General features: G+C 41.5%; 1 protein-coding gene across 4 annotated transcripts in view; it reads left to right on the plus strand.

Annotated features, from left to right (window-relative positions):
* Window positions 1-21118, plus strand: part of ZMIZ1 (zinc finger MIZ-type containing 1) — a 525799-nt gene that overhangs the window by 326311 nt on the left and 178370 nt on the right. For all 4 annotated transcript variants that reach the window (XM_045023882.1, XM_045023878.1, XM_045023879.1 and 1 more), the window contains exon 6: window positions 2723-2836. In XM_045023882.1, the coding sequence (XP_044879817.1) occupies window positions 2723-2836 (114 nt within the window). The remainder of the gene's footprint in view (window positions 1-2722; window positions 2837-21118) is intronic.

The raw sequence follows: 21118 nt of genomic DNA on the forward strand, positions 1-21118 counted from the left end.
TCCATGTTGCTGAGTAGGAAGATACCATGTTGCATAATGGTGTTTGTTTTTTTAATTCTTCCTTTGTTTTAAAACTTGCTGCCCCACATACCAGTCATCTCTTGTCAGTGCAAGGGCCTCCGACAAAGATCCTCCAAAGAACAAGGATTAGTGTAACAGGATCCAAAAGGTCACAGACATAAGAGCTTGTCACACCCTGGTGTGGGAGGATACTTGTTTTCACTCTGCTGTCTTGGAGCTAATTTATTTGGTTTATCTGGCATGAGAATAAGAGGGGGAGAGAACTGAATATCCTTTAATGTGAATAGATTTTGGATGTAGGACATATGTTTATAGCAATGCCAACTCCAAATATTCAAAAATCATGAGTCAAACAACCTCCCTAAATTCATCAGATTGGCTTAAAAATAATGAGAATTTAATAAATTCCTTCTATTGTTGGTTTCCTTTTATTTGCCTTCTGGGTTTTGAGCCTTCTGGGTGCACATTTTCAGACTTTTCTCTTCAACCACAAAGGCTAGGACCTTTTTAAAAATCAAGCTGAGTTTCCCATGTAAGCTCTTGTCTCTAGAAGTTTGGGCTTTAAGTCAAACATCACACCTATTGTGAGAGCTGGCATTACTATGTATGTAGCCTGTTTGGGAAGATACTTACATGAGATTATGATGATACACATGGGAAAGGAAATAAGTTAATCTTTAGAGTTAATATCAGTGTTTTTAATTACTGTGAAGTTTTATTGGAACCTGTATAAACTGAGTAACGTAGTTTTGGGTCATCGCTGACCATCTCATTTTTGTCAGCGCTGCTGACTCTGTTGAGCTGGAGAGTTCTCCAAGTTTTACATTGACAGAAATCCCCTTTATGCAAAATCTGTGAAGCAAAAAGCCAAAGAGCTTGGAAAAATTCAGCTAACTCTCAATGTTAGATATTTGCATATGCCAGAGAGGACGCCAATGGGTCACCCTTTTTGATGAACCGTATGGGCCAGTCCAATCTCCTGAAAATGGCAGTTCTAGGAATTGCTGACAATTTCCTGGTGCATATAGAGTGTAGTCCTTCAATAATGAGGTTTGGTTTGGGTTTTTTTTGTTTTGCATTTTCCATTGCAAGGTATGAGGGACAGATATAATATACAGAACTTTGGTATAACCAGGTGCTGTTCTCCAGGACATAGAGTATGTCCTCCATCTCTTAGATAAATGAATACATAAAAAGGGGGAAGTATAGGAAGTTGGCAGCCACCATGTAAATAGGGGCTTGTCTGGGTTTCAGATGACCTCAGAGGTCGGTTTGAGATTTCTTTGATCAGAGAAAGTATGTAACTTGCTGGTGAGTGTATGTTACAGGGCCTTCTCTATGCCCAGTGTGCAGAGGATATGAGTCTGTTATAGCCACAGCTAGAAAGCAAGGCCCTCTCACCACAGGCTAGTGGAAACCTTTTGTACACCTCATATTCTACGGTAATGATTGTCTCCATTAGTAAGAAATTCTTATTTTATTCTTCTTTTAATTCTATTGTTGTTTTAATAATAGTATGTATTAGTTTATTATTAACAGCAATAGCAAAAACTCTTATAGTGCCTGATGTTTGCTAGGTGCTTTACACCAAATAAAAAATGGCCTTTGCCCCAAAGACCTCACAAATGAAGGCTCGACAAGCAAAGACTTGTACCATGTGGCTCTCTTGTGCCTATAATGTATCCCCATTCTGGATGTGAGCATTGTACAGTACGTAGGCACACAGGCATCATGTTAATGGTGACCTTATACAAACCCAGATAGGGATATATGTAAATATCAGTTGTTTTCAAAATCCAGACAAATAGTGCTTTCTTCTCAGGGGATTTAGCAGCTACCATCTTGCTGTACATTGAATTCCCCCCGCTAAAAATTTGGAGCATTTTGGTTTTAGAGTACTTTGAAATATGACAGTAGGCATGATGGTGTTAAATACAAAATGTCTCCCAAAACAGAACTGCCTTTTGGCCAGTGTAGGGGAACCCAAGAGAGTAGCAGTTAAATGGGTTTCCTTCTCCAAGTTTTGCTGGCTAATGAAATCCTGCTCCTGTAGGGGTTGTGAGATTTCCTTTGGATATTTCTCAACACTCTGTGCTTCTGTATTTTCAGTTGTAGCAATGTCACAGCCATACCTTGGTGTCAGTGTTTTCCTCCGTGTGCTGTTTTCCTGAACTACAGTGCCGCAAATGTCTCAATATTTGTTGCAACCACAGGCTAGCTATAGTTGTGGAAACTGTTTAATAAGTATCAGCAATGTCCATAGTAAGGCAGTCGGGCCACATTCAGTAAGCGGAAGATGCTGAAATCTAGCTGTTCTGAAAGCACTGTGGGTCTGTGTCCCCCTTTTCAGCAGTTGGAGTTGGGCCTGAGGCAAAGAGTTGAAATGCAGAATGAGATTCAAGTCTGCCCTGCGTTGGGGTTGGTGAGCCTTGGTGTCCTAGTTCAACTCATTACATCTCTGGGCACAATTCATGAAGTTTTGGGGAACTGGATCTGGACTTTCAGTTGAGTTATTACCTCTATGCAATAAAATTAAATTAGGAGCAATATACAGATAATAGAGAATGAATTAAGTTGGTCTACTCTATTCATCTCTTATCATTTCCTGGGTTTTTTGGCTTTCAAATAGTGTGATGAAGAGAATGCATCCAGCAGTTAACATTATTTATTTACCATATTGTTTAATCTCTCCCCTTTTCAGCACTTACAGAATCCTGCAAACTTCCATAATGCAGCTACAGAGCTCCTGGATTGGTGTGGAGACCCAAGAGCTTTCCAGAGACCTTTTGAGCAGAGTCTGATGGGCTGTTTGACGGTATGTCAACTCTTTCCATGATGGCATTTCTTCCTCTCTGTGTGCTGTCTGTCAAAGACTGGTAACTGAGTCTGCTGTTAGTCACTGTTTCTGTACAGCACTTGGCTCCTTAATCCCCACATACTAATACATATTTATTTCATAGCAATCAGGGTGACTAATGTTACTTAACATGCAACATAAGAAGGCAATAGGAAATTAATCATTTGGAGGGAAAACTCTTATATAGCTATACTTCATCTCTCTATATACACTAACTGAGCCACTAATTAGGAGAGCTATCGAAATTTCAGACAAATCTCCCCTATTGCTTATTTTTGAGGAAGTGGGTGGAAGGGTACTCTTCTGAGGTAACCAGGGCTAGTCCGTCAGCTGATGAGCATTCTAGAGAAATCCATTTCATTTGGCTTAGCCTGTTTCATATGCTGACGTGGGTCAAATCCTGCCTTACTACTTGTGAGAGTGCTGTTGACTTTAATGGGACTGCCTGTGTGAGTCAAATGAGCGATGATTGGTCTTAGAGCAACTATCAAATGCAGAATGTACATTTCAGTGCCTACAATGAGCAATTTTTGTTCTGAATGGTGCCGCTTGCCTGGCAGATTTAGGATCCAGGCCAGAAATATTCAGAGAGTCAAGTAAACACTGTTCAGCGGGGGTACTCAAAAGCTTTCTTGCTATTTTCATAACATTACATAATAATGGTAAATTAAAACAAAAGCTTACAAAATATCAAGAGAAACAAATAGATCACCTAGATAGCTTATGCCATCCTTCAGCATAAGTGTTGACAGATGCTTGTTATCCATGCAAAAATACACAAATTGGTTTCATACAGTTTGTAAAGAGCATAGATATAGCAGTTACTAAGAGCCAGATTCAGCTGTAATACTCCAAATGTTAAGGAATGGCTCCATCTTAATGTGTTCAAGTGTATAGCATCTCTCAGAACTCTGTCAAGGTATGAAATGAATCTAGTGATCTATAAGAAATTGCATATCATCCTTCCAAGCAGGAAATATTTTTTGAGAGAATTATAAATGTTATTGGGCTCCACAGACTTCTGATGATGTTTAAACTGTAAGTTGTCTTAGCAAATTCCCCGATTTATCAAAATATACACATGATGTAATGTGTCCCTATATGTTTATGTTGTATCTGGCAATTGATAAACACTGTGTCTGAGTTTGGGATTTGTGAAAAGGAGACAAATGAAAGACTGGCGCATTATGAACCCACATAGACTCCTGTGGGTTAACTATGCTCTTCTGACCTCATGGCTGAAGACAGCTCAATAAGAGAGCAAGAAAGAAAAGGAATGCCCATATCTCCCTGGTGCAGACTGGTCCCAATAACAAGGGAGATTGTGGGACCAGGAGGATGAAGATATCATCTGGAAAGGTTGTGTCTTGTCACTTCATACCACTAGAGTAGGTATAGACAGTGGCCCCTTACAGGAACATAAAGGTACCACCAGTGAATGAGTCACCAATATCACAGTTTTCAGTGGTACCGACAGTTCCCAGTCTTCAGGTCCCAGTGTTTTATTTAGGTGGTACAGCAGCTGGTGTCGAGTTAGATGCAGAGACCGGAACTGAAGACTTGCTCCTTGGAATCTTTTGAACATGATCATGCGACTTAGGAGTGCCTAAGTCCTTATGGCTTGGGTATGAGTGCCCACCCCACTTAGATGGGGCTGGGAAAGGATCTCTCCTCCTACACTGTGAGAGTGCCCCTTATTCTAATGAGATGGCCAAGCCAAAAGTTCCTTCCCTCTGCACTCCTATCTTTGCCAACTCTGGCCAATGCACATGGGGGGGTCTCCCAGGCTTGGGTCTGACTGAAACCTTGCTGCATGCTCCACTTCTGAAACCAAAGCTCTCATGCTTGCTGTGTTCTGGTGCGGGGAAAAGCAGCAGAAAGTTATGAGCAACTGAAAACAAATTGTATATTGGACCGTCATAAGTAAGGCCCTACTTAATTTACAATATTGTGGAAACTGTGGATCCCGTAATATTAGGTTTCCACTGCAATTTTTATTTTAATTAGCTCACTTTGCATAGTCCACAAAGTTGCATACATTTTGAGGTTTGCAACACACACTTCTTTCTGCATTAGTACAGTTAGAAGCCCATTTATCTCAGCTGATAGTGGGTGGGGCTTGTGCTTTCAGCTCTGGGTGGCTGGGGCTCGGGCTATCAGCCCCATGCATTGACTGTAATATAGTTGCAGCAAAATGGTTATCAAAAAAGTTAGCAGGCATATTGTTCCAGCAAATTTTTCTTAAACAAATAGGTCTTCTCTGTTTTTTCCAATTTACTGCAATTAATAAAAGTCCATTATTACTTTCCATGATTTTCCATGTCTTGTCCACAACTGAGCTGCAATTATTTGACAATCATACCGCAATTCAAGTAGGGCCTTAGTCATAAGCAAAATTAATATTAATTTAGCAACTGCATGCTCTATGATATTAAGAACCAAAGCTGCTTATCTTTGGAAACGTTTATCAATTATTTTACCTTGTGGGGGATTATACTATGATTCCCCTCCCCCCCAAAAAGTGTAAAAGCCTATTCATTCCATTGCAGCAGGATTATTAATTCTTTATTTTTCCAATCCCTAAAATGACCTTTGAAAACAAATTACTTCGGAACTTCATTACTTTTGGGATATAAATTAAAAAGCACTTAGCCTCTGGCATCATTAGAACATTTGCATTACACGGGATTCCAAAGCAGCTAGCATGCTGATAAATGACCCAGGAATTTCTACAAAACATTAGAAAGGTTTGCAGTATCGGCTCCTCCTTTTCCGTGTTGTAAAGAAAAATTTATTTTCTTAATTTTTCATACAACGCACAGACATGATTTTCTGCGCAAACTGCAAAAAAGAAAGAAAGAAAGAAAATAAAAAAGTTCAACATGAAACTACTCCTTCCAGCACATAAATGTAGATTTTGTGCTATAAGATAGCACTCAGGATACACTAGGCAACGTCTAAATCCTAAAGTATTCAGAGAATGCAAACAAAGGGCAGGCTCTCTCTGAAATGGCAGAGTATCCATTCACAAACTGCAAAATTTAGAAATGTGAGATGGAAGACCAGGTCTTCAACACAGACCTGTGTGCTGTTATGAAAAGCCTGTCCAATGTACTTGGCAGATCTGCATGAACAGCAGTTTTCTTCCCTGGGTAGTTCACTTTAAAACTAATATTTTTGTTGAAATAACAAATAAGAGTTCTACCCTTACATAAGACGGATTACTTCAAATCCCTCAAACTGTGGTTTTGATCCAAACAGTCGTTCTTGGGAAATGGTAGGTTGGGGCTACACCCCAGTTTCCTGTGTATAGTCTTAGCTCTTCTTAGCTTAATAACAAAAGAAATTATTTTCTCCTTCTGCGAGTCCCACTGAATCAATATAGCTGCAAAAGAACATGCTGCATATCATTCTGTGCGTCATCTGCAAAGTTGCCTGCTTTGATTGCGAAATCACTGTTGTTGATGTAAGAAACAGAAAGCCATCACAGCATGATTTTCAGATCCTAGATTGAGTTTGAAGTGCCAGCAGTTATGGAAATCTTGTTTTGACTGGTAAACTGCGTGAATTGGATACAGAGCATGTGTGGAACATCAAAACATAATTTTCACAGTATCACTTTTCTCCCAGTGACCACATTTTAGGCTAATGAATAGATTTGCCTTTGTGCATTCCCTGCACTTGGCATTATTCAGGTTGAAATTGCTCCTATAGGAGCCAGTGAGAATATGCTGGAGATAACAGGTCTGGCTTTCTTATTTTAAGAGTAAACTCAGAGTTTGTCAGAGCTACTGAAACTTTGCCAGAAAAGAAAATGGACAGGTTTTTATTAAACCCATAGTGAGCTAGATTTAGCTTGTTAAATACCCTTTCCTTGTTAAATAAAACCCTTTAAAGGACACTTCCTTTATGGGGATATAATCCTAACCTACGAGCACCACCACCATGCAAAATAAAGTCAGTCTCACAGTAATTGTAGAACTGATTTTTATATCTGACCAATGAAAACTCCTGAAATAAGAGCTTAATGTACTTTTAAACAGAAACCCATTTAAACAGATAGAGAAGATGCAAGGAGGTGGAGGTAAATCTTGCATACATTTTTTTTTTCTTGCAAGTTACAGACTCCAGAGAGAAATTACAGAAAACAGCTTGGAAGAAATAAGTAGAAACATACCTAAAATGCAAACACATATTTGTGGTGTTCTAGCGAGAACCTGTCTTCTAATTTGCAAAGGAAAACGAGGTGCTGTGTGAGCTTCTTTTCCACAAGGGTTACTTGGCAAATCAGATTTGAGAATCTGTATTCTGAAGCCTGAATTCTGTCTATAAATGAAATTGTATCTATCTGTCCTGTTAATATTCCTGAAGTTTCATTTGGATGTAGTATTCTTCTCTGTCTGTCACTAACTGTTGCATACAGTTGTAAAAAACTGATTAAAATAGCTGCCAGTTTGTAACCCAGAGTGGCTGCATTTTATTGCTAGGAGAAATATTTTCTAAATATAGTGGGTGTGAAATTTGTAAAGCAATTTGGAATTAAATCTGCTTTATAAAACTAAAGTTACATTATGTGAGTAATAATCTTTATGCTCTGTAAACATAAGAATATTCATTAGTATTATACATATTAGTATACTATATATGCAGCTGTACTTACTATCTTCTCAAACAATGGCAAGCTCAAATAACCAAGTCCAGATTAGTGAGCCAGTGAATACCTTTAGAAGTGGCTTCATGAGATAACACAGACACATGACTGAAGTGTCAGTGATTTATGGTATGGTCCATAGTTTGCGACTGATGTCCACAGTTACATTGTGCATTATCTCCTATTTTCTAGAGGTAGTAGAGATGAGATAGCATCTGCCATTCAATGTTCTGAAATGGTTCAAAGTGAGTCATTGTTTCTGGGGCAGGTTGAAGCCTGGAAGTTCTTTTGTAGGGTCAGCAATCAGGTGTTTGAGACATTAGCATTATCCCAGAATTCTCTCCAGTGTGCTTCAGGATTGAATGAGTCTGCTTCAAGAGTTTTAGCCTGATCTCAAATAGGTTTGTGAGATTTCAGGCATGTCTTTCGAAGGTTCTGGAGGTCCTCATGAATTGGTAAGTTCTAGTTGGCCATGGTTTGATTGTATGCACCGGCTGTTTGTGTGTGTGTGTGTCCAGATTTTGGATGGGGCTATATGTGCCAAAGTGGGCAGCCATTGAAGGAGTGTTGATTTTAATGTTCCAGTTATGATTCTCCTTGCGGCATGAAACTACACCTCCAAAGTTAGTATATGTGAACTGGTTCATAATGTTCAGCAATCAAGTATGCCAGTGCTAGAGTTGCTGTTTTGTGTGTGTGTGTGTGTGTGTGTGTGTGTGTGTGCGTGCGCGCGCGCATCATCACCCCATTTTGTGTTTTCAAGTGTTTGGATGAACTAGTTCTTGCTTTTACTTTTTTGCATGTCCTTTTCAAATAAGGTTTAAAAGTTCAAGCTTCTGGCCAAGGTTACACCCAGGTACTTCAGATAGGGCTCATTTCAGACCTGCCGACTGTAAAAGGTGACACTGAGTGGTTCCTTAGCAGCTTTGTTGTTTAGGTGAAAGGTATTACCAAAATTTTGGAGGCATTAGGGTAGAGCTTCCAGTATTAAAAGTATGCCACCATTATCTTGAGGTGCTGAAAGGATATCACCAATGGTGGCAAGGTCTTTGCCTTATACCACAAGAGCAATGTCGTCGGCATAAGTGAAGTTATGTGAAATTGTGTCAGATAAGTCACTACTGTAGATGTTGACTAGTAAATGATCCAGCACGGATCCTTGAGGTAGACCATCACTAGGGGTGTGTGCTTTGCTGATTGGCCCATGGCCCAGAAGGACATGGTATGTACGGTTGTTCAACACCGTGTCCAGGAGTTGCACACTGCTATGGCATTAGATGACCCTTGATCAACAGGCCATATCTCTATACTGTTGTAGGTGGCAGATAAATCTGTCAGTTCTGTTTTGGTTTTAAGATTCAGCTGGGAGCCAGCCTCAGTATGACTAGTAATGATGAGAGCTTGTTCGCAGAAATTTCCCTTCTGGTCTGAAACTGGCCTGTTCCTTTGGCAGGATGATATCAAAGATAGGGTGAGATGAGCCAGTGAGACCCTTTCTTGCAAGTTGTGGAGAGGCGTGATATTGAGCAATAGCTGGTGGCATCATTTGATGGATTCCCATGTTTGAGGAGGGCAATGATGATTACCTCATGACTATCACCTTTTTGGGGGTCTTCCTCCATCAAATGTGCAGCAGCAAATAGGGCTGACAACCATGCTCATTCCTTTGGCTCCAAATTCTTAAGAAATTCAGGATAAATGAAATTTTTCCATTTTTTTTTTGCCACCAGCTTTTCCACTTTTAGTGGCCATGAGGGCCTTGTTTATTTCTTCTCTAGTATATGGGGATAATAGAGGCAGGACTTTGCCAGACTTTTAGGAAGAGCTCTTTTTGAATCTTCTTTCTAGTCAGCTTATCAGGTTTTGTCTTTGAGCTACAGAGAGAGTGTGAGGCAATAGCGCTGACCATCACTTTTGATTGGCAGTGTTTGCTGGGTCAGCGACTTTAAGCTAATGGAAGAGTGCCAGGGTTGCAACGGGAATGCATGAAGTCAAGACCCTCCACTGTCTCATTCCATAGCTTCACGTGGGCAGATTTCAATGACTTAATGCTTTTGCTGTGTCTGGATCTCCACTCTTCTCATACTCTTTGAAGAGTGCTTCTGTCTCCATCTGCCAAGCAAGGAGTGTAGACCTGTGATGGCCAAGGGAAATGAGCTTCACGGTTGCTTTGATAAGATAGTGAACTAAGTGGCCATAGTTTTCTGGGTTCAACTGGATACAATGTATCAGTCTTCAACTTATGCAGTATATGCAACCCAGTTTGCTTTGAGAAAATTTCAATGAAGGTTTTGGATTTAATTCAATCAGCAGAACTCAACAGCCGACATGCAGAATAGTGGAACAATACTGGCTGCAAGGAAAGTTACCAACCACTGTTCGTGAAGCTTGCGGGGTAACATCATTATTGTTTTTCATCAGAAAGCAGAGTTCAGTGTTCTGTACTGTGGTACCTCTGGCTGAGCAAAAATTCCCTGATCATTTAGGGTGGAAAAGAAGATGGACAGCTGTGTACAAGACCTATGTGTGAGTTACTCACCAGGTGCATCATAGCCCTGTTCTGAGTGGTAGCTATAAGTAAGGCTACGTTTTAGTCAGTGGTATTTTTAGTAAACATCATGGACAGGTCACAGAGAACCTGTCCATGACTTTTATTAAGAATACCCATGACTAAAACTTGGGTGGGGGTCCGTGGGTGCTCAGTAAGGTGTGGTCCAGAGGTGCCATAGGTGCTGGGATAGGTGGCTGGGACTTACGCAGCTCCCATTGGCCAGGAACTGCAGCCAATGGGAGCTGTGGGAGCAGGCAGCGCGTGGAGCCCCCTGGCCCCTCTGCCACCTAGGATCTGCAGGGCCATGCCAGTGGGAGCTGAGGAGCCCCCCACCCCAAAGTAAGCACTCCTCCACACCCACCAACCCCCTTGCCCTGAGCCCCCTCCCACACACCCAAACTGCTGCTGCTCTCTGCTGCAGATGTCACGGAAAGTCACGGAAAGTCACGGAATCTGTGACCTCCATGACAGACTCGCAGCCTTAGCTGTAAGTCTCTAACATACATGGCTGGGTGGAGAGAAGACGGTAACAGGGCCTTTGACCATTCAAAGTATGTAGGTTTGTAGATGTTCATTATAGTCATTTGTTCAATTCTTGGTGCAGCAGTAGAGATTCTCATGGTCTTGGATTGCTCCAGGAATGAAACATCTTTAAGACCATGCCTGATGTACATGGTGAGGCCATACTTTGCATTGTTCACAGTGGAAGTTAATTCATAGGCATGAATTTTGTATCTTGCAGCTTGCTTATAGCCTGTTAGTGTGAGTTTCTTGTTGAGCAACATCAATGTTATTCACCTTGAGAACTCTTGAAAGATAGTCATATTTAGCATGTTAGAGAGAGAAAGGGCGTGAGGTAATATCTTTTATGGGACCAAATTTGGTTGGTGTGAGAGACAAGCTTTCAAGCTTGTGCAGCTCAAAAACTTGTCTCTCTCACCAACAGAACTTGGTCCAGTAAGATATTATCTTATTCACCTTGTCTCTCTAATATCCTGGGACCAATACGGCTACAACTATGCTGCATATTTGGCATGTGACCGACCTTCATATTGAGTTTGTACATACGTAGAACTGGTCCGGCGGTTCTTCAATGAAGTCCCAGACAAGGACTCCTAAGAAATTGATTATATTCATTGTGTTAATCAGTAACACATAACAGGAGCACCATGTGAAGGTTGTTGTCTTACTCCTTCCTCCCCCCAGATAAAACAAAGCCAAAAGTAAAATAATTCAGGCCACTATATCAAGTAGAACTTAAATTTAGTCAAGAGTTGTAACTCTCCGTTTCGCCCATTCTTAAATCCATCCCCATCCCACTGCATTATTCTACCATTGACAAATGTCCTGGCATATTAATGATGGTGTTGTGGAGATTTCCATCTTGTGTCATGCTATGGAGCAGTAGTAATAAGAAGGGGAGAGCTAAGACCACTGGACGAATCCATATGCCTGTCTTTGACCACTTTCGGCAAGGAACAGTAATAGCAGTACTTTTGCACTCTTATAGCACTTCTCATATGTACTTTACATTATTTAGGCCTCACAACATGCCTGCAAGGCAGTTCAAAGAGAGAGATACGTAGCTTCATGCAGTCATCTCTGGTGTAGAATATTGCAGTTTAACAGTGCACGATAGGTTATGACAAGGAATAGCATATCCACTTTGGGTGGCAGGAGGAATTTAGGTAGGCTGAATGTAATTACCAGAATGGTCTGTTGGTCAAAACACTGGGGTTATGCAACCCTGCTTATCAAAAGTGTTGTGGGATTGCTGACCACAGATGGTCAGGACCTTGGTTTCTCATCTCATCTGACAGATGTCACTTCGCTTGCCAGCCTGACCACAAACACTATGCTGAGGTATTTGTTAAACATCGATAGAGGGAGAACGTGATACCTCATGAGTCACAACACTTCTTTCATCGTCTAGGTGGTGTTGGAGGTTTTCTAGCCAAATAATGGCTCCGCTCAACCTTGCTTAGCCATTGTGACCTGATGGAGTCATAAGGTGATATGACTGCACTAAAGTGTCAGAAAGATTGTTAGACATAAAATTCTTTGATAACTCTGGTCATGCTGTATCTGAAACTCCAGGTTTTCATTTGTATCCTTTCTGTAACCTGAGGCTCTCTATATACTCTAAAGAGAATCATTACTCAAAAATGGTTGTATTAAAATGTTCAAAGGAACAATGCTTTGGGCCACTTATTTGTGGTTGTGCTATTGCGTATGCTCAGTCATTTTACAATGCAAAATAACCTTCTGAGTTCCATTTCTCCTTGAAAAAATCTTTGAAGCAAAGTCTTGACGTTTTTCAGATCATTTTAAGAATAGGAAAGCTGTTGTCAGTTTTGTGATATGGAAACCCATTTTAGCTCATCAAACATGTAATTAAAAAATTTAATTAAAAACAAAAAGGACAAGAACCATACGTTTGGATGAGGCCAGGTTTCCAAAACAGAATGCCTCAGATGGCAGAAACAACAAAGTTAGGCTAATGTGTTTGCAAGGTATCTGCTGCTAAATTGACTTCATGCCTGTCTGGGCTCTTTCTGTTTAATACAGAGAAGTACAGAATCGAAAATCAACATGTGACACTTCAAAAATCAGATTTCAGATCAGATCAGGATCACAGTAATTACAGATAGAAGATCACATCTATACCCATGAAAGGACAGGAGACAGCCTGCAGACCCGTAAGGATGGCGCACACCTACTTGTTTCTAAGGCTTCTGTGGAGAAATTTCTGATTCCATCCTGTCCTCTCCCCACATTTATTAGACAAATATTTTTATGCGTTTCAAATGGTGAACTGTGTTCAGCAAAGTTCAGGATCTCTCTTAGAGGTGTGTGTCATGGCCACCATTCTGACATCCTTGGATGACTAGATACGAAGATTTCCCTCATGCTCATTCAGTCTTTAACTGTCTGCAGGGGTTGCTCCTGAGCTCTGACTTCAGTGTGTTACATAGAGGTAAGCCCTGCTTTGTGCTGGTGCAGCTCATCTACATTTGGGGTTTGCACTTCGGGTTGCTACATCAATGTAGTTACATCATTGGAAGTTTGCTTAGTGTATACGCAATGTCAGACACTCCCTCCGGGGGTGAAGAGTGCGGGGCTAAAGGTCCTTATTGGCACTCCTGCTCCTTGCTGGTCCAGGTAGTGAGGTGCTGAGGTCTACAAAGGAATTCATATCTCCCCCCTGGCATTTTTTAGTTTTACCACAGGATTCCCATCGCTAGCTTCAGTGCCACAGACTTGAGATGTGTGATCATCCATTTTTCTCTTTTTTTAAGATTTTATTTAATATACTTTTTATAATAAAAAGTAAAAACCACCTGTGAAACAGCTCTGCTTGTGAAGTAGTCTTAGAGTTCATATCCTCTGTAGACTGCTGCCACTCACATGATCACGCTGAACTTATAAGCAGGCACTTACATTCCACTCAGTAGATGCCAGCTGGACACATACACATGGTGAGAGAACACAGAGCACTATCTGTCCTAGGACAGATTTCTATCTGTGCCTGATCTCTCATAATGTGTGTATACAGTGCACTCACTGCCTTCTGTGGGTGAAATGTGTGGCTGCAGTCTACAGGGGATATATTGTACAAACCCTAATGCATATAGATCGAAAAGGAGGGAAGAGATAAAAAGAAGGGGAGCTACTCATGTCAGTGCTACCTACCTGTGAGGTTTTCAAATGAACCACATAGTTATATAGACATCTCAAGTGTATATAGTGCCTTTCATCCCAAAGGATCCCAAAGCACTTTATTGCTTTGAACGTACTGCACCATCAAAAGGCAGCCAGCAGGCACAGAACACCCTGCATAAAAGCAGGAGCATAAAGACACCCATAAATCCCAGTTTTACTGGATCAGTCCTGGCTTTCCATATGAGATCTTGGCGTCCTATGCACTTATTTTGTTCTTTCACTTTGTCAGTCAGAATGTTTGTATATTTTACCACTTGAAAGTGTTTGAGGGAGACTGCTAACCCAATTTATCACTCACTAACCACTCTTCAAGGTCAAAGCTCGTCATAACGTGACAGGTGACAATATTGCAATGAGTCCAGTGAGTTGATTATCCTGTCTAATCAGTCAAAAATCCCTGCTTTGGCCCATTAGGGGACAACATTGGGAACATGATCTTAGGTCCTGCCTTTCCCTAACTAATCTGTATGGTTGCCAGAACCATAGAGAGCAGGGAAGGGAGAGACAGATGTGGGGCAAAAGCAGAGCTCCACTCCACTGCTCTGGGTGGAACTTTTCCAAATGAAGCAGATTAAAAAAAGGAGCCAGGATGCAGAGCAATCACATATTTCACAATGCTAATCGTTGTTGCCACAAGGGTCGCAGGGTCTGATTTTCAAAACATGATCCTTATCCATGTGATGGGGGAGGGAAATGTGGAAAATGTCTGCTTTAAGGAATGGGGACTTTATGGACTCTTTTATGTCCACAGAGAACAGGCATGATCTGTGTTTTAAGGTCCATTGTGAAAGACTAATAGTCATTTTACTTACCTACTTTGGCTATCTGAATTGCTGAGGCAAACCTGCTGGGATTTGAATCTGTGAGTCTAGTCAAACCAGGCGCTGAGATCACTAAGGTAACTCCCCTCCCTTCCCTCTTGTTCTTTTTAAAGCTGTTCTCTAGTCATGCTGCAAAAATCCTGTTTGCTTCTTGTTTATCTGATCTTCCTCTGCTACTGGGGGGGAATTACCATCTACATTGCAGAATTGTAATTACAAAATTTCTACTGTAGTCTTCAAACTGTATTCAGATAATTTCAAGGGCACACAAGTGGCTGAACACACAGCCCTCTGAACTAGCAATCAGTTGGCTTTTTTTTTTTTTGAGAAGCTGGCAAATTGAATTGGGAAAATTCATTCTGATGCCAGCAGGGGGGGTGCTCTTGACTGCTGCCAGTTAAGAGATTCATTGAAAGTGCAACATAATGGGAAGGGAGTTTTGTAATAAGCAGTCATAAAGCTCTCTTGATTAACAGGCCTGTTAGGTTAAGAGGTGCATTGTTCCAGTACTTCATGTTGCGATGACAAGAAGGGCAGGGAGTGGAGCTAGCTACAGCAAGTCATGCCCTTTGCCTCACGAAAAGGAGACAGGGGGGAAAGAAAAGCAGTGCTATTTTTTAATGAGAGAAGTTGATAGCTGCATTTCTGTGCTTACTTGGTATCAGTTTCCCATTATTAGAACCCAACACTAAAATCTTTTTGCTCATTATTGATGCCCATGAGATTCCAGCCTGCCAGAACCCTGCTGAACTATGTCACAGCGGCTGAATGTGGTGTTTCAGTCACGAATGCAATATGGTGTAGGTTAAAGGTTTTAAAGTACTGGAGGCAGTCAGATCTGCCTGTAGGCAACCATTTGAAATAATGCAGGAATCTGAAAATAGTGTATATACTTCACCTAAAAACACCTTTTGAAATTAACACATCTAAACTAAAGTAACCTCACCATTTCATGTAGCAAACTATGAGTGTCCTAAGGACTTCAATAAAATTCCATAGAAAAATATTAAATACAAACCTTGGGCTGGCCAAATGTCTTTGAGCTAGTGCTTTACGTCGCCATGAAGGAAACCCCGGGCTTAATTTCTGGCCTTGGCATAACTATCAGCTGCCCCTTTTATAAGAGATGGGTCGCATTTTAAATCCAGTTTTATGGCTCGCCATACCTGGCCCAGCAGGGTTGGGCTTTCTACATTATAAAATTACATCATGTTTGACCGTGGTGGTAAACAATTGAGTTAGCTGACTCATTGTAGAACATGAATTTGCAGTCTGCGTAGGCCAGGACAAATTGCAGCTGGTGCTGTGTATCAGCTAATCATGACTGTACCCTGCACAGTTAGCTGAAATGATGCTGATCACAATTCATCCTGGCCTAACCTAACCACTAACTTGTGGTCATACTGTGTAATCTAACTTGCATCTGCTCACTTTAATTTGCAGCTGGGTTGAAACACAATAAAACTTTGTAATGCAGACAAACTGATTCAAATTGGGTGGGTTGTACCAGTCAGCAAATTAGTATTTCTTTCCGAGACTGCTGTCTTGTTCTCCAGAATCAGTGTTGATTTAAAATAGAAGAAGGAAAAGAAGAAAGTCTCTAGGTCAGATGACGGCAGCAGCTTTCAAAGCTCTCTAGCTGTTACAGTTGCAAAGAAGATATCAAAAATGTGAACCAAATGTTATCGATGCAGAGATGTCTATGTGAATCTGCAGAGAGCCTAAGACAAAAGCTCTGAGAGGTGGGAACTGCCCTATTCATGTCAACTTAGGCTACGTCTACACTACGGGACTATTCCGAATTTGCATAAACCGGTTTTGTAAAACAGATTGTATAAAATCGAATGTGCGCAGCCACACTAAACACATTAAATCGGTGGTGTGCGTCCACGGTCCGAGGCTAGCATCGACTTCTGGAGCGTTGCACTGTGGGTAGCTATTCCATAGCTATCCCATAGTTCCCGCAGCCTCCCCCGCCCCTTGGAATTTCCGGGTTGAGATCCCAGTGCCTGATGGGGCAAAAATCATTGTCGCGGGTGGTTCTGGGTAAATGTCGTCAGTCACTCCTTCCTCTGGGAAAGCAACGGCAGACAAGCATTTCGCGGCTTTTTTCCCTGGATTGCCCTGGCAGATGCCATAGCATGGTAATCATGGAGCCTGTTTTGCCTTTTGTGACTGTCACCGTATGTGTACTAGATGCCGCTGACAGAGGCGATTCAGCAGCGCTACACAGCAGCATGCTTTTGCTTTTGCATGACAGCAGAGATGGTTACCAGCCATACTGTACCATCTACCAATCCATAAATTGGTAAAAAGATGATCATTGTTACCAGTCCTTTTGCACTGCACCATCTATTGCTGTCATAAGTGCCCCTGGCTGCTCTTAGCCAGGGGCGCAAAAGCCAAAATTGGGAATGACTCCCTGAGTCAATCCCTCCTTTTTGGTATCTAAAAATAGAATCAGTCCTGTCTAGAATTTGGGCAAGTGTACTAGAGAACCACTGTATCATAGAACCAGAGAGCACAGCTGCTCTGTGTCAGATCCAGCAGAAATTATGAGCTGTATGCTATTCATAGGGGGTGCTTCTGCAACAACCCCACCTGTTGATTCCATTCTTCCCCCAGCCTTCCTGGGCTACCGTAGCATTGTCCCCCCACTTGTGTGATGAAGTAATAAAGAATGCAGGAATAAGACACAGTGACTTGTTAGTGAGAAATGAGTGGAAGGCAGCCTCCAGCTGCTATGATAGTCCAGACAGGACATTAAGAAGTGTGGAGGAGAGGAGCCCAGCATCGCGCTGCTAGTCTAGGGGCAATTGAATCTTTTCTTTACACATGAAGGGTGGGGGCTGATGGAGCTTAGCCCCCTGTTGCTATGATGAGGACGGTTACCAGCCATACTGCACCATCTACCAGGAAAAATTAGGGCCAGGCGCCCTTGATAGACCTAACGGATGCTAGTCAGCATGGTTACCAGTCCTTTTGCACTGCCCCATGTGCCAATAGGCTGATGATGACGATGGGTATCAGTCTTACTGCACCATCAGCCACCCATGGCGGGGGAGGGGGGAGCAAGGATGTTGGTGTTGAGTGCTGCAGCATCGCGTCTATCTGCAGCATTCAGTAAAGATAGGGTGACATGTAAAAGAGTCAAGAGAGGATTGTTTTCCCTTTCACTTCTGGGGGTGGGCCGGGGGGGTGCGTAAATTGCCGAGCTATGCCCTGACCCACTGTGGACACTGTTTTTGACCCTAGAAGCATTTGGAGCTCAGGCAAGAATGCAAATGCTTTTCGGATACTGCAGGAACTGTGGGATAGCTTGAGTCCTCCAGTCCATGAGCGTCCATTTGATTCTTTGGCTTTCCGTTACGCTTGTCACGCAGCAGTGCGCTGAGTCCCTGCTATGGCGTCTGTCTGGAGATTTTTTAAAAATGATTTTGAATTTCGTCTTCTGTAACGGAGCGCTGATAGAACAGATGTGCCTGCCCTTACTGTGATCACATCCGCATGGTCCATGCTGGAGCTCTTTTTTTATTTTGATTTCGGACTGCATCGCCACCCGTGCTGATCGGAGCTCCACGCTGGGCAAACAGGAAATATTCAAAAGTTCGCGGGGCTTTTCCTGTCTACCTGGCCACTGCATCCGAGTTCAGATTGCTGTCCAGAGCGGTCAGTGGTGCACTGTAGGATACCGCCCGGAGGCCAATACTGTTGATTTGCGGCCACACTAAACCTAATCCGATATGGTAATACCGATACTAGCGCTACTCCTCTCGTTAGGGAGGAGTACAGAAACCGGTTTAAAGAGCCCTTTATATCGATATAAAGGGCATCTCAGTGTGGACGGGTGTGGCGTTAAATCGGTTTTACGCTCCTAAAACCGGTTTAAACGCCTAGTGTAGACCAGGCCTTAGATGCCCAATAGAGACATAGGTATGGCTTCATGAAGCCAAAAGGGCAGAGCTGAGCAGGGGAGCCCAGAGGGACATCTGAGCTGACCATATTGTAGACCCCAGCAGGGCATCCACCATCAGATGCAGAATGGGTGGTCCCTCTACTTAGTACAACTAATGGGGGGCAAAAATTTCCCCTGTTGAAAATGGCTACTTTGTCAAAATGGAGATTTCCACAGTAAATGTCCATTTTTTATTACATACGCTGGATTGTTGTTGGAAAAAAATATTTTTAATGGAATTTCTTATGTGGGGGGAAAAGCATTTCTGGACCAATTCTATTATTTAGATTCAGATTGCTTCACACCTTCCCTATTTACAGACTCCTACTTACGGAAATTACTTTATGCATCACTTTTGGATTGGGTCCGGACAAGTCAATATGACCTGCCCAGGGCCACAGAGATGATCAGTGTCGGAGATGAGCCTGGAGGCCTAAAACCCAGTCGTCTTTTGAGATCAAGATCATGCCAAGTATAGAAGAATATTTACTATAATTAGTTAAATAAATTAATTAAATAAAATAAAAATTGATTGCAATTAATGAGCATAACAGATTTGTCTGTATTTAGGCTTAAACTGACCCTGACTTTCTCATCTGACTAATAAAGTTACCTTAATCATAGACTGTGTGTCATGGGTCAGGGTCTGTGATTGTGTCTCCTGAATTAATGTAGAGAACTTTTTCCGTAATTAGCAAGATGTTGGTTGGAAGTCCTTACTTGGCCTTTGGCCAGCAGCATCTGTGTCCATAAGTCCATATTTTAAACAGAACCAAGCGTAAAAATTTCAATGAATTTTGCAAGTAAACACACTTCACTCTAGTTTCATTGATGAGCAGATGTATCTGCTTTCATTCCTATACAGTTTCAAAATCTTAAGCTTGCAGATAATGTGCCAGTCAAAACAACATTTTAATAAAGGCAGGGAGGCAGGTTCCCTTTCTTATCTCAATGAAGTGAGCCACGCTTTAAATTAGCTAGTGTGTGATGTTAGAGTAGATGGTGCCTAAATGAGTTTCAATTATGTTTGCATAATAGCAGGACATCCCTCTCAGGAGCCTTTAACAAGATTAAAAAATGAGCTTCCAGTTTGCTTTTTCCAGATCTCTTTCATGACATGTACCTGATGGTATGAATGGGCAAATGGATTAATATTTGGATTCTGGTGATACTCAGTTTAGGGGATGCAAACATCTGGAGCCTTCCAAATGTGAGTTTCCTCCAACTTCAGATATCAGTCTGACAGCCTTCCGTCCCAAAAGGGCTTGGGCTTCTCAACACTCACGGGTCATGAGCCATCTGGGGGTCTTGTTAATGTCTCCAGGTCCTTGATCCTGTGAAGACTTCTGCATGAGCTTAACTTTATGCAGGTGAGTAGTCCCACTGCATCAGTTTTTTGCAAGATCTAGACCTTGAATCTTAACAAAGACACCAATACTAACAACTGTACTGTTACATGTAGGGGTTTGAAGATTATTTTACTGAGTTCAAAATGTTTCATGATTTATCCAAAAATAAACAGGCCTTTTCTCCTAAATGATAATTCTCTTCCTATCTAAAATTTTACTTTATCATTGCAACTAACATAGATAAACTGGATGTAAAAGGGCTAGCTGCAGTGTTCCAGACCTGTATATGATTGTATTGTTTATTCCAAATTTAATTTGATTTGTTTGTCATGAAGATCACTGGTGCTCAATTTTGAGATTAGAAATGTTAAAGAAAATGGGAGGGGAAACCACCTGATGCAGTTGCATAAATCTTAGTTTCCAAATTAACATCAACAAAAATCTATCCATAAACTGCAGTATTATCTGTAGTAATACTCTCTTAATAAAGAAATCTGATTCTTTATTGTTAATTAGGAAAAGTAGATACTGGAAAACAATTTGGAATAAGAAGATTCATGTGATAGAACTGACTACTTAACACAGAATGGTACATTTCATTACCATTTATAGGTTATTGTGTATCTTGGTTTCTAACTCAGTTCTGTACCATTGCTTTTTTGAGAGCTGGTTCTAGACACAGATAATTGCACACTAATGTGCGCTGTCTTTTAATTTAACGAGTGGCTTTGATCCTGAGACAAGGAAGGAAAAATAATATTTTATTTCTTGGGTTGTAAGCTACTGGGAGCACGGATTGTCTCTCATGGAACCTGTGCAATAGAGCTTCAGTTGTGGCTGGGGCCTTTTGGTACTGCTGCAATAACAAATAAATAAAACTGTCTATATTGCCTACACCTTACTTACATTCACCTTTCAGCTTGTATGATATATGTTTAGATAATACTTTGTTTATATAGCACCTTTTATTATAGATCCTGTTTATCCAGAAGGTATCCCAAGATATTTCCCAGACAGTTTACAGTGCTACTGAAGTGCAGCCACCTCTGGGGTGGAGGGTGGCAGCTGACTAGAACATAGCGTGTTGCATAGCAGTGAGGTGGGAGGATTTTTTAATCATGAAGTTCAAGACAGTGCTCTTAAAAACAATGCATTGTGCTTGTTAATGTCTGTGCAACAGTGTTTAAGAT

Source organism: Mauremys mutica, chromosome 7, assembly GCF_020497125.1.
Source record: "Mauremys mutica isolate MM-2020 ecotype Southern chromosome 7, ASM2049712v1, whole genome shotgun sequence".
Lineage (NCBI taxonomy): Eukaryota > Metazoa > Chordata > Testudines > Geoemydidae > Mauremys > Mauremys mutica.